Raw genomic sequence first — 15,568 nt, 5'->3', positions numbered from 1 at the left:
TTACCTGACAGAAGATTTTTGTTGTTGTTATTGTTGTTAAAGGGTAATCACGGTGATTTATATATGCATATATCATGAATCATTTTGTCAAATATGATTTAAGTAGGAGAGGCAGTAGCTAGAAGATATGTATTCAAGTTGCCTTCGTTGACAGTGTTAATGTTTTCGTTTGTTATCCTTAGTCAATTTCGTATCACAAAAGCATTACTGATGAAGATTTGTAAGGCTATTGACAGACTTGTGAGCCTTTGAAATGATATCCTAATTTAATTAAGGGATCGTATAGTTTTGGTTCAAACCTTATTTCAGGATTCTAACTTTTTTGGTGAGATAATGAGAAACCTCTTATTAAATATGAAAAACCATGTAATTTCACGAGGAATTCAACGTCTATTTGATGAAAATTGGTTATGAAATGTCTGAGATATCTAAAACAGAGTGATTCTGATAAAGTGTGGGACCCATACTTTATTACGATCGCTTTGTTTTACTCTTTTTTTTTTACGTTTCAGCCATTCCAGACCCTATTTTCATCAAATAGACTTTAAATTCCTCTTAAAATGGTTTGGTAAAATGGTCTGTACTATTCAATAAATTAGTGTTTTCTTGGTATCTTGCAAAAACTTAAAAGCCCAATTCTCATCTCCATCAATACTGACCATCCCTTTAACATTCTTCGTGTTGTCTAGTATCGCTGTTTCAACATCACTGTTTCAATGAACTTGGGAAAGACTGTAAGAATTGAAAGTTCTAAAATCCTAATTAACTTGATATTCAAACTCCTTTAGAATTACTCTCCATTTGAAAAACACCATGGACCGATGTGGAATTGCATTTACAAAAAGAAAAAAAAAACCCAAGGTCTGACTGAGACAGTTATCTCGTGTGCTTTGCAGGGAATTGCAGGGAGAGAGAATTTGTAGGTATGGTGTTAAATTATTTACCAGCACCCATTAGATTTGCCAAGTTTTAAATTACATGATATCCGGGTGAAAAACATCTGGGATAAGCACAAAAACACGAAGAGACATAATGGTAACATGCACCCACTTCCTGCCTTTTCTCCGGCATTTCTGATCTGTAGTTTTTTCCTTCAATGTGCCGAGGTCAATCCAGGAACTCGGGACACGAGAACTTTTCGAGTGGACTGTTCGGGGAAAAACCCCATCGGTGTTCGTGAACTCACCTCGGAAACTGGCTGTCCTGATGTGTTATGATAATCATCAATTTGGAGCAGCGGTATGCTTCCGTGTATTGATATCAATTTTATATTCAATTCAATTCAAATTTGTTTTCTTTTTCTTTCAACAGAATATACAAAGTGGACACAATGATGAGTTAAAATTTGACAGGAAGCAAGGAATCGCAGTCCGTTCATGTCTATGATTAGTACAAAAAAGAGGCATATCTAAACATCTGTCTATTTTGTGAAAAATATGAAGATATACCCACTCAAGAGACTATTATATGGGTTCCTCAGACAAAAGACCATTCTGCATGTAGAAACCTAAATATTTGATATATGTTGCAATATCTTATAGTAAGACACATATTAAACGAAAGTTTGTGGAAAATCGGGCTATTCGTCCGAAAGTTAATCATATGATTACCCTAAAAAAAAAAAAACAGTGAACATATTCTCTCTTGAAGGAGTGAGAGAGAGAAAAGAGTGAGTTTAAAGTTAAATTTTAGTGAATTTGGAGCTATTATAAAACCTTTAATTTAAAGTAAAATACTGAAAGACTACGTTTTAGGTATTTAATATTTTTGTGTTTGTGTGTCAGATATAAGGATACAATTATGCTCTCTATGTCTGTTCGTACAATATGCTTCCTATAGGCCTACTCATTCCTGCCCACGTTTTTGGAAATCCTTCTTGGTTTTCTTGTGTCCTGTATGTTTGGTTTCCTTTCTCGCTTACGTTATTAAGGCATCCGCATCTTTTGCTTCCTCTCCCTCATTAGAAACAAAGATGAGGTTGTGCAGATAATCGATGTTCTTCAACAGGGTTGTTGACTTTCTATATTCCCACTGCAATCCTTTTGACATGGCAGATTCATTTCCTGTAACGTTTTCTGTCTGTTGTATAATCAATTAGAATATATTTCTCATGTTGCCCTAATGCTCCAGTCACACAGTGCTTTACGATGTGTTACGTCCGCCGCGGATAGATACGGATGAGGGGACGCAGCGTGGACGCAGGCATCCGCAGGGACGTATGTAGACGTAACTGTCCGTAACTCATCCGTAAAGAAACGCAAAATGACGGCGCCAAGCCTGCGAAATTTTGAAATGTTCAAAATTTCGCAGAGGGATTCTACGGATGCAGACTAACGGAAGTAACCGTAACCAAACGTAATTATCCCTAACTGAACGTAACTATCCGTAGCCTGGACGCAGACCATCCGCAAAATATTTTGCCTCCCGTCCGTTTGCGTTCGTTTACGTCCACCGTAAGTATCCGAAAAGTAACTGCAAGTTAACGTATCTCAACACTTTCGTCAGCTTACGGATATTTGCGGACAGTTACGGATGCTGCGGACGATTACGTCCTTCGACGTTTTCCATTTTCCACTCGCATGGAAACACAGAGACTCGTGGGAAGCCACACAACTCGTGTTGCCAAGCTGCAGTGCATTTACCTGAAGGAATGCTACAACACAGTCGGAGCAATGGAGAGGCAGAACCGCAAGGTCAAACTTAATTATGAAATTTCTCTCACAAATGGTCATTTTAGGTGGCACCCATATACTTATGACATCGGTTGACCCTTAGTGCTGAACTTTTTTTCTTGCACTCTTTGAATGTATATTTTTCGAAAAGGCAATATTTGGGGTAGGGGATGGGGTGACAGCATTTTATTCACTTTTCTGGCCGGGAAAGGTGTAGGACAGCGATAACTATATAAAATGAGAACGAATTTAGTATTTCTCTATTCTCTTACCCACTTAACGCTCCATGGAATGTGTATTACATTTTGTGTGTATATATATATATATATATATATATATATATATATATATATACATATATTGTACTTGGGTGTGGGAGGGGTGTTTCATTTCATTTCATTTCATTTATTTCATTCTTTCTTTCTTTTCGGCAAACATAACACGAAATGAATCAGAAGATATAACATAGGCATGTATTCGACTTTACATTGTAGATAATAGTTAACAAATACAAAATTATACATGCATACCGACAAGATACAAAGTTATTACTGGAGAAAAAAAAAAGACAAAAAAAGCTAAGTAATGAATCGTATATTATCTTAGTATGAATTCAACAAAAGAAGTTTCGAATTCAAAGATAAAGAGTTTTTTATATCACAGCTTAAAGAATTCCAGAATCTAGGGCCAGTGTAAATAAGTGTATTTTGGGCCAATAAGGTTCTCAGAAGGGCTAACTGAAACTCATTAGATCGCCTCGTGGGATAATTATGAAAAAGTTGATTTCTTGGAAACATTGAATTAAAAATACTGGGAAGTGCATTTGTGTTATAATTAAACATAAACTGACCCAGCTGAAAGAAAAACAAATCTTTAATTTTTTTAATCTTATATTTCACGAATAATGGATCTGCATGGGCACCTGGTGAAAAGCCACAAATAACAAAATAATACGAAGTGCCTTTTTTGTAATAACAACAGTTTATCTAATAAAGTTTGTTGGCACTACCCAATGCTAAAATTCAATAATTAAGATAAGATAATATTAATGAAACACACAACGTCAACAAAGAAGACAACGGGATATGAGATTTAAGTCTATTAATGATACCAATATTACGTAAAATTATTTTACTAATATTAATAATATGAGGCTTCCACGAAAGTTTATCGTCCACTGTAATACCGAGACACTTCATGTGAGATACACGTTCTAAATGAACGTCATCAAAATTATATCTGTGCGTAAAACTTCAATAGACTTTAGGTTAAGTAACATATACTTGGTTTTCTGAAGATTTAGTGACTATTTATTGGCTCTTATCCATTGAGTCACTTTTTTAAATTCAGAATTGACAGTATGGACAAGGGTAAATGGATTTTGATGGGAGAAAAAATATTTGAATCATCGGGAAAAAAAGTATAAAAGAAAGTATGTCGGATGATATGCAAAAATCATTGATGTAAATGATGAAAAGTGAAGGTCCTAATATAAGTTTTTGAAGTGTTTGAAAGTCTTGATGTCTTTTTTTCTGGAAATTTCATAAGCATTACTTTATTATAAAAATCTCCTTAACATAACCCAATAAGTCATGAATATCGCTGCACAACGACAGCGTAACAACAGTTTGTCTATTTCATGACTGTAAGTAATCATTTTCTTATTCTAATGTTTAACTTATCGATCTATATTGTATTATATTTGTGGTATACTTATGTTATGCATTCTTTACATTTATGAAGTTTATTCATATTTGAGTTGCAAAAATAAAATTCAAACCTCAAGTTCAAAATTTCATATATCTTTTATTACTGTAAAGCAAATTAAAGGATTACGAACTTGTACGTAATTCAATTTAAGTTTTCCCCGGTGTATATACAATGTAAGACAGTCCAATATGTGATAACCTTGTTGTCATAATACACTGACAAAGCAGGGATCGTCACAGAAAACCATACTGTCCATAATCATTTATAACAATCTGTAACTATCCGTAACTATCCGAAAACGTCCGCAACTCTCCGCAAGTGTTCAGAACTATTATGTGCCAATTCGCAAGAACATCCGCAAGTGGACGCAAGTACTCGCATCTGGTCGTATTTGTCCATATCGCCCGCATTTTTTCCCGTATGTTTTGAACAAATTTTCTGGTGACGGCAAAGGATCCGCGGGAGTCCGCAGAAAAAATGACTTTTTGGGACGCAACGTCGGACGCAGAGCATTATGTGACTGGGGCCTTACAGTGTACGCATTCTAAATTCTTGGCTTTCCTTCTAACCCCGTGGAGTTCTGATAACGTTAAGTTACTGGAACAAACAACATGTTTCGAAATGGATCGTACCAAAGAATTGAGATTATCCACAATATTTGTAAAGGTGGCCGCATCCGCAACAAGCGTGAGATATCCAAATTACTCACTTTGACTGTAGGTTCTTTTGTTTTCCACAATAAAAACACGGACACGTGTTAAGCTTACATGATGGTTTATTATATTAAAAAAAAAGTAGAGTACAATTTCAATACGTTACACTTCGTTTTCACATACTATAGATAAACTGTAAAAGCAACTTTGCAGGGCTGGCGCAGTAAGTACGACAGACAGTAAGAATATCATATCATTTCTAAATGAGTATCAAAGTCGTAAGTTATAAATCATAAAAGTTATACATTTTCTTTTTCAGTCCCCGTAGTCTTCTTGCGTATTTCCTATGTTGTTGTTTTTTATGCTTTTCGCATGAACAATTATGTTTTGCAGATAGGCTACACTTATTCAACATTGAGGTTTTGACATATTATAGTAGTTGATTGGGACAATTGTGCTCATTTCAGAAAAAACACACGATTGCTTCCGTTGACCAATCTAGGTTCAGTTAAATCGTTACAAGAGGTCTGTCAGGCGAAACCATAATATGTATGCCTTACATTTAAAGGCATAATTTACCATTTGCAGTTGTAACAAAAACCCAGTATTAGTGCTTCAAAACAATTCTAAATTCTAAAATGTGGGTTAGAGATACATGTAGAAACAACCGATGTAAAAAATTGAATTGGTATTATCGATGTTAAGTATTGTTAAATATACAAAATGTGAACAATAGTTATTAAGAAAAAAAATGCTTCCAGACTTATCCGTCTACATTAATGGTTTAAAGAGAAAAATAGTGATATCTCTTTATATTGTAGGCTTTATTCGAAAAATGGTATATGGTAGGATATTTTGATCTACACATATGCATCAAAAGTTATATCTTGAACATTTTTAAAATCACTGCTCTCAAAGTTAAACAGAAAATTTTACATGCATTAACAAGCCAACTTGTAAATACATGTAAAACCTGACATGTAATCTTGTGGGGTCAATATGCATGGTATTCTATGTGAATGAAGCCCATTAGCCAGGAATGCAAATAGGTAGATCACGTGACCACCTGCCCAGGATGCACGTGTACGGTGTGTCCATGGGAGGGGATAAAGTGTAACCCATGTCACAGTGGAACGTGACTTCTTGACCTATGGGGAAACGATCTGGAATCCACTCAAACGTTTTCACTGCAATCCCGTGAGCGATATCAGGGGTGGGACAATAGAGCTCTGTTATAGAATCAGAGAAAAAAAGAAACAAACAAAGAACATTTTCAAGAACATGGTCAAACTCATAATATTGTTTCTTGTACATTCTGTTGGAAAGAAAAAGTGAAAATAAAGTTTGAATTGAATTGAATTAAAAAAATATATATTAAAAAGGAATACAGCAATTCACAAATTCTAACATTTACACAAATAAGTGTATACACATTAATACACTCATAATGGCGTTTGCAAAATCTTTCACATGCATCTCACAGACTCACATTCAGACACAAAGCCGATCGGACAAGATGTAGCCTTATAACTTAGGAAACGTAAATATGATATTTATTCTGCAAATGATAGGGCTTAAGATACAAATTCCCTTTCAGAATCTTGGCTAAGACCACTATCTCAGTCAAGCACTGCTCATTGTAATAGCGTCCTCTTTCATTCTTCTATTTCATGGTATGCTTCGTACAGTAGGTAACTACACAATAGGTTTCTCTACTGTCTGGGAGTATTTGATATGTTATCTCTTGTCATTGTCAAACATGGAAATAGACTTCTGGTATCATGTGTATCATTTTGTATCTTGTTTCGGGCCTGTGCATAGTTTGTCAATTGGTTAAGTAAGAAATAGTGATTACGAATGGCTATACATATTCTAGCTGAAGATTGGAGAATTGTAGCAATTAAATGACCCTTTTTTAGACTGTTAAGAAATCACTGGTTGCATTTTCCTATTTTTTTACCATTTCACAACGATTTTGTTTTCATTAAAGAGTTTGATAAACATAACAATCAGATCAATTTCAAACTGTTAAAGATTCCACGGATCTAGGTTTCAGAAATTTTGCAGTTCGTTTTCATGGTTGCAATCACAACTCAAAACGACAAAAGTTTGGTTTTCTGCTAGTATCAAAGTTTCAGAGTAAATATTGTCCTTGAAGCCATCCTACGTCCCTGAAACGGTTGTTAAATGATAAAGAAAATTATAAAATTGTCACGTAGTTTTGGTGCAATAAATTCAATAAATAAACGCCTTCTGTCAGTTAATATCACGGTCTATAAGTGATTGGTTTTCATAAATGGTGATATTTGCTATTCCGAATATTCATTAATCTGAATGTCAGATGAAATTCCGAAATACACAAATTTCCAATGCTTAGATGTACTTGAATCTGGAGATGGGATAGAAATCCTTAATCTAAAAGGGGGAAATGCGTACAAATTAATGTACAATTTTTCTTTGTATTCTGACTCACAAACGAACTTTTTTGTTTTCATTTTCTGATTAACGAAATGTAGCAGTCTATAATTATTTTCATGATTCTCCATGCTGGATGTTTTTTTTTTATTTCTTATTGGCATCATTTCCATATTATCAATACAATCGTTACAGTAATAAACTAGATACACATGTATTTTCTTTCTACTTTTTCTTTTCACAATACTTCAGTCTATTATTTTCATGTAGGAGCCTATGTGACGTAAGAGGGAGCAAACACATTTTGATATATTCAGATGAATTACGATGCTGTTGTTGCTGCTGTTTGAAAGGCGGAGGTTTTATGCTATTGCGTGAAAGTAAATACAATTTTGTTGTTATTGTTGTTGTTTTGTTTTTTTGGAGTTTATATTATGATACAGATTGTAACGTTGACATATAATGTTGAATCTGACATAATTTTTGTTTGTTTATATCACAATATGATTATACTGTTTTGTAATTCATCCCCCTTTTCTTTTTTATTTTGTTCTTATTACATAGAGTAAAGACATAATTTGAATTGGATTTTGAAATGAAGATCGGATAACACGGGGTATTTTTTCACTCATCTCCTATATTTTAAAGTGATTTTTTTTTTATCATGGTCTGTTTTGATGATAATGTGTATTCTTATTTTCACGAGTCTATTGGATATGTGTAGGAGAATGCATTACATGAGAGCTCATATGCCTAAGGGCAACAGTAAAATAATTACTTTGTGAGCCCTATAGCCCATGTATTGCATACATTGTGTTATACGTCAAGAAAGCACTGTGTATGTGGTATGCATCAACTGTGTCATTTCCATGTGAATGTCTGTTATGTTAATGTTATTGTAATTTTCATTTGGTTGAATAAATACTACTACCACTAATACTACTACTACTACTACTACTACTACTAATGATAATAATAATGTCAGTAATAGTATGAGTAGAAAACCCTAGCATTAGTAATTGTATCATTATCAGTGGTATTAGTACTAGTATTAGTGTTAGTATTAGTCTATTAGTATAAGTATCATAATAAGTATTAGTATCAATATCAGTATTAGTATTAGTTCTAGTATTACTATTAGTATCAGTATGAGTATAAGTATTAGTATAATAGTATTAGTATCAGTATTAGTATAATAGTATTAGTATCAGTATAAGTATTAGTCAAAGCATCAAGTGTTATTATTTTTTTTCCTGAAATCACTCTAGACATACAAATGAATAAGATATTCTACTTCGTTCATCTACAGGAACGCATTACTTCTCTGTGGGTGTATGTGTGTGAACAGAAATGATTTACGGACATAAGCTTGTATTATAAATCGAGGGAACAAAAGACGCAGGAAAGTTACTAAGAGTAGGAACACAAAAAGAATGTCGAGGAAAAGAGGTTGGGATTGATGGCAAGGTGTGAAATGAAACCATTTGTATCACATTTCCCTGTGAAAATGTGATCACTGTATGCAATATGCAAAAAGAAAATGTAATTTTTTTTTGTTTTATTTCCGTCATAAACATATACATACAGATATAAAAGACAACAAATGACACCTCATGCATAAAATGAAACAGAGATACATAGCAAAGGAATAGTGTGACACATCATCTACATACGAAAAACAATAGAATGCAGGATTAGAGAAAGATAACGGCTGGATAGCCCATAATCCAGTAATCACCTGCACCTTTCTGGTGCCGCTGGTCTTCCATGGGGACCAGTTATAAAGAGGTATGAAAGAAAAAAAAAGAGTAGAAGATGTTTTTTTTTTTCTTAATAAATACAAAATTATAACAGTCTCATTAAATATTGTTTTATATTGCAATAGTAAGGCTAGGAAGGGTCCCACCAAAGAGTCAAAGAAAATGGAACAAAAATCTAACTTAAATATGACAGATTTCGAATCAGTACAATAGTTACTGTAGATTTTTTTCCGTTCCCACTAGCTTTGACAGAGATAAGGGGATTAATTTGAACATTGCGCAAAGACTTGTGTCATGTATTTCGCCTTCTCTATTCTTTGTTAATCACTAAAAGCTTTAACTATTGATATTCATGATTTCCGAAGATGTCACATATTGATTGCCACTTCTGGATTTGTTATCCAAGGCAGTTATACCTCTGAAAGATTTTTTTTTTTCCTTTTACAATTCATGAATTGTCAAGACGGATCCCCCGCAGCCAGCACGCATCTGACCAAACTATTTTAAAAATATTATTTCGGACGATGCTCACCGGTAACAAGAACTTCAACTGTATGGGAACGACCTCTGAGCGTACATGTAAAGTTTCCAGAATTGAGTGCGGTAGGCGAATCCAGTGTGATGTCACTCTCAGTCTTCATTTGAGGAAATTGGGCAAACATGTGGATGAAAATTCTTTGATAACTTAGAGTATTATTACATAAGTAACAGGAGCATCATTGCAACAAAATAATATTCCTTTTTGAACATATCCTAAAATTCATTTGGAACAAGGAAAACTGTTTGCGATTTTTTCTTTCGGAGGGGGGGGGGGGGTGGGCAAGCTTTATTTTTTATTTTTTTGTCCTAGACGAATTAGGACTTTCAACCTTTCTATCAGAAGTTAACCATCTGGGATATCCACATTATCTGTTTCAGGCATGAAGTCTTGTTCTATTCTGCAAATTATCTACTGTAGCCGCCCCATCAGTACATAATTATAGCAGAATGTATCGAATGAGTAAAGTTCACTGTTTGAATGAAATAACAAAGATAGAACTTAGGTAGCTTCGTGAAAAGAGAGGTGTATTGTTGCTTTCACATTTACTTACCTGAGATGTATTCACATGTGATGCTGATATAACTGGCGATCCATTGACTCGGAATTGCTTCCGGCAAAAGATCCTAAGATTTTGGCCCCACTGACTATCAGGTCGGCTGATAGGGAACACCACCACAGTCCCGTTAGATGCCACCTCGCGATGTAAACCGTGGAACAGAACGGCGGCTAGGACCTTTTCTAGACGGTGAGATGACAATTGGCAGTACATACAGACAATAGACAAAGGACGAGTTGTTCTTTTTTCCAGCATTATTCAAATCGTATTATTACACCACATTGACAAATCAACTGCTCTTACGTCTGCAGAATGTGGTTGTCTGTTTCTCACTATTTGTATTGAGAAGATTCTATTATTGCTCCGAGTATTTTTGCCTTTCACTTTTGTTTTTCTTTATTTTGGTCCTACGTTGCATCCGTGCTCCTCATCTGTATCTGACACTCTGTTCAGTATTTGGGACCTACGCTTAACAAGCTCGCTTTTAAGTAGGTTCCATCATATTACTTTGGCGTTATACAAAGAGCCAAACTTGCGAAGATTGACCGCCATGTTTTATATGTTTACGTTAATTTACCATGTTTACTGTGCATCCAAGCCGGATATTATAATTCACCTCATTTTATTACATTTGATGAACATTCCTTTATGGAGAAATATGATAATAAATTGAACTGAATTGAATTGAATTGAATAGTTTATTTGAGTGTCAGCTGTTGTGGGTGATTGGGGGAACAGACGAAGGAGTCTGCAACTTGTTGCAAATATCGACCATGAGCAAGTGCTTGACGGATTAAATGGTACTTGTATATTTATGATAGGTTTGGAAACTTGAATTCGTTTCCAAGATGTCAAGAAATTACTAGAGCAAGGAGCTGCATATAATCCTTCTTCATTAATAAATTGTCAAACTCAGGAAGGGGAGAAAAATAGCCCCATATTGCGATGGTTGCATGTAAATCATGCTAACCGACACCGTGGAGAGGGGGATTCAAGTGCAGTTTAAAAACGTGTGAAAAGAAGGAGTACATTTTTCTTGGCACAACAATGACAATATTGATCAAAATCGGATGACATATAGAAAAGTTATGACACTTTTTGAGCTTTCACTCATTTTTCGTGAAACAGTTCATGAACAGCCAATATGAATGTGCAAGTCGTGAAGTTATGATGTCAGGTGCTTACAACTTGCATATGATTTGTACATAAAATTCTGAAAATTTGAAGTTTTTCATTTAAGCGCAATTAAGCATCTAATCAGTACTTTTAGGATATTCAGCCGGGGATAATATGATTTACACTTGAATAAGAAAAAAAAAAAATCGGCATTTTTGTTTGTGTGCACTATCAATGTAAAATTGTGAGGTGCTGATATCATGAGCTCAGTCATTTGCATAGTCAAATCAACAGTACGAGAATTGTACTGCGCAAATCGGCGAACTTCACAGTTTCACAACTTCCCATTTTCATATCCGATTTTGATCTAATTTTCACTAGCTGTTTTACTTGAAAGATTTTACCCATTCTTATCAGACTACTAAGTAATCTATGACTGAACTAGAATCCCTTTAAGAGCAACCTCCTCCTCCTCTTCTTCCCACCCCATCTCTCTTTCCTTCCTTGTTTTTTTTTTTTTTTCTATGCTTATGTGCCTCTGTCTCTGTGGCTGTCTGCATTTCTCCCCCTCCCTTCCCAGAGAAAGAATATTATTTTCATGGGTGATTTTTTTTTTCAATTTGTCTCCCTCTACAGATTACATTTGTTAAGAATGCAACTGCTGATCAGTAGATTTACAAACATGTCGAAAAAAAAAGGAACCAATGAGACTCGAACCTGTCATCTACTACTTTTCGGGCAGCGACACTAGCACCATGCTGCCCCTGGCAGTGACATGATAAACATGGAACAAACACCCAAGCTCCGAAATTTTAATTTTGGAAGTCGTCTGCTTTGTGAAGCGTCTCGAAAGTTCGTGCGTATGCAGTCAAATATTATTTTCAAATGCCAAACCAACTTACCACATCTTGGCGCAGCCCCGAGCCATTCGCCGTATTCGCATGACCTGCGCGAGTCGCCGACCAGCCGATCTTTTCCCGGGTCCGAGCACCGGGCCACCACGACTGATCCACCGGGCACCGACTCACGAGGATGGACCTCGCGCGTCTCGTCACCATTCAAAAAAAAGGTAACATCTCCTCGGCTTTCTGGTAGCTCACAGGGTAGCTGTTCTCTCTCTATTGGTAGAAACGAGGAATGGACTTAAATCTTCTTGTAATACCAAAGATAAAACAATATCATATTAGACAAATCATTTACTGTTTCTCCTATTTTATCCTTCTATGATATATCATTATCTTCTATCCTTTCCTATCTTAAATACCGTACCACAAATATTCATAAATTTGATATTTTCACCAGAAGGAATTATCAGGTCGATATAAGAATTTATCTTCAAATCAGTGCTATACTGTTGATTATTGCCTCTTTCATGTTTATGTGTGTGTGTGTGTTTGTGTTTATTTCATTATTATTGTTTGTTTTATGTTTGGCAGGAGATCACTTTTTTTCTTTTTTTTTTACAGTAGCTATTACTTCCGATATTTTTTTTATGCAATCCATCAAGTGCCCTTTACATTAAACCGGCAACACTTTTAGTCGACATTTCATCCCCTGTCAAGCGCGCCCTGTTTGCCACTTACACCCTTGACGATTTTTTTTACCCAGTTTCTGTAACTTTAATGAAGTTTTACACCCTTACCACACCATGGCCACTGCACCGACCACCTGCCGTCTCTGCACACAGTATTCACCGACCGACGAGGATGGGCGTAATATCCAGGATCACAAGTCAGTAAAATGTTGAGCTCTGTACCATGGGTGAAGCTACCATTTGACGTCACTTGTTCGAAGGAGTAATTACCCGACGGAGCAGCATGGGACGAACATGGTTCGGCCTCAACTGTTTCAATTGGAGGTCATTAATGATTATACTTTAGTCGTATACACACTCAACAAAAAAAGAAAACAAAACAAAGTAAACACTTTTCCAAAGTCCATATTTTTCATTGAAAATTTGGCTTAAAGATTGATGTTTCATTTACCCTGTTAAAGGTAATTTAATTCGCTATCAACCTGCTAAGTCATTAGACATTTACTTAGACATTCGTTTTTGTCTTCCAAGGCACAAAAGTAAACAACTGCAAAACTAATGCACAAGTTCTAATTCATGCATACGTGCTATTCCATACAACGACAAAAGGAAAATCTAGCACAATATGAAATATTTATTAAGATTTAATTTGCAAAAATAAACTATTGATATAGATCTATGTCTTCCTAGCCCCTAAGGATAAAGAATGGTAAAAAATAATGGAGAAAATTAAGAGAAAATAAAGAATTTTTGTCATATCAATTCAAATGAAATTTGAGAAGAGCCGATATTAACAAATTGATTTAAATTGGAAATGTTAGATATTTGGTTCTTAAATTTGTCTCAAGAATTCTTCAATTTCTGAATTAACAGAAAAAATATAGACATTCTTTCCATAATAGATTATTATCACCTTGACGGCTTACTTTCTATGTCAGTTAAATTTGAGTTGAAAAATAAAAATCTTAATTTCCCGTTATAGACTCCCACTTTTCTTTGAGGAAATAAAGAGCTAATAGGCAACAAAAATTTATTTCTGCTACTCATTCATGTCTCTCATCGTGCTGAATTGGTCTTTTTTTAATCGACGCTATCGTAAAAGGCATGCGCAAACGTCAATTTTGCTGCAATTTGTTGTGTGCCTTGAAAGACAAAAAGAATAAATTCACTTATGCATGGATTTTCCCTTTGTATTAACATACCGGGTTGATAACCAACAGTTGTCTTTCACGAATGTAAGTATAGGCCCTACATAATACACAAATACTAATCATGATAAGATTAAGTGCTCTCATTTTCTTTGCTTTTATTATTCAGTTACTCGTCCACCATTATCTTTCTCTTTCTCTATTTCCCTTAGCTGGCGTACCACATGTTGGCCATGGTTCAGACCAACGTCCTTCATTGCAGACCGTCCAAACCGGTTCCTCTGGAACATAGCCCGGTAAACAGGTGACAGAGATCTGGCTGCCGTGCCAGTATTCCCCGCCCGACGGAACGGTGGCATTCCCGTTTACCAAGCGGACGGAGTAGCCGCGGCTTGTCTGACCGCTTTGGCGTGAACATCGTGCAAGTTCAACTGGAACAGAATTTCAGAGCAAGATTAACAAATTAAAATGCATGACTTGTTGCGTTTGAAACACCTCTGTACTAACGCTATTGACCGTCGGAAAAATAAAGAAGAAGAAAAAAGAAATCGATCAAGGTGACATTCTGAGACTTCTCTGCTGGAGCTTCACTGACTGCGTGGACTACATTTTAATGTTATTGTCAATGATTTTATACTCGATATGTAAACGACTTAACCCCTATCTAATGTAATCAGACTGATTTTTTTTTTTTTTTTTTTTAATGCAGCTTACCTTGACATTTTTTGTCACAATTCAAAGCGCTATGATAATTAAGTAGGTACAGAATATGGGCGAAAAACCTTGACGGTTGCTGTACACACACGCACACACACACACACACACACGCACCCCAACACACACACACACACACACACACTCACACTCACACGCGTGACAGAATATGTCCGTGATGAGGGTCTGTTAGCCAATGGATATTTTATCTTAGGTTTCTATTGTATTCCTCATCGTCTCATTTCTTCGTCAGATAACACATTTTAGTATGAGTTGTACGAAGAAGGTTATACTCAATTCAAGGTAATAAGGCAGAACATATAATAGGGTAAAAGCATTCTAGAAAGAAAGTAGAGATGCCCAAATACTATGTTCTAGTTCCACTTCTTGAATTACGAGTTGCTCCTGAATGCAAGCATCGATTAAAATGTTTTAGAAATCTCTGTAAAGATATAGGGTCTGTCTTACCACACGTCGGCCACGGAACCGACCAGTCACCGTCTTGGCAAGACGACCACAACGTGGACTGACTTGGACGAATTCGGTAACGTTCGTTACACTCGATCGTGACGGCGAGAGTGATGCCGTGTCTGTACCCGTCAGTTTCAGGGTTCCCCCGTACGTTGGAATCCCCTGTAGCAACACGATAGAGCCCTGATGGTGTGGTGGGTGGAATACACTTATGAATCTCTGAAAAGATTAGGGGAAAAGCAAGCGAAACAGTCAATGTGAGCTGCCCATGTATATGT

The 15,568-nt window shown here is 35.7% G+C and overlaps 1 protein-coding gene across 1 annotated transcript in view; it reads right to left on the bottom strand.

The window, feature by feature from the left end:
* LOC140229595 (complement factor H-related protein 5-like) overlaps window positions 1-15,351 on the bottom strand; it is a gene marked incomplete at its 5' end in the record, with an annotated part of 197,862 nt that extends 182,511 nt beyond the window's left edge. Inside the window, 1 exon segment of the mRNA XM_072309840.1 lies at window positions 15,288-15,351. Coding sequence (XP_072165941.1) covers window positions 15,288-15,351 — 64 coding nt within the window.
* Between the last annotated feature and the right edge of the window lie 217 nt (window positions 15,352-15,568).

This window comes from Diadema setosum, chromosome 6 (assembly GCF_964275005.1).
Source record: "Diadema setosum chromosome 6, eeDiaSeto1, whole genome shotgun sequence".
NCBI classification, from domain to species: domain Eukaryota; kingdom Metazoa; phylum Echinodermata; class Echinoidea; order Diadematoida; family Diadematidae; genus Diadema; species Diadema setosum.
This window is presented reverse-complemented; position numbering and strand designations above follow the sequence as displayed.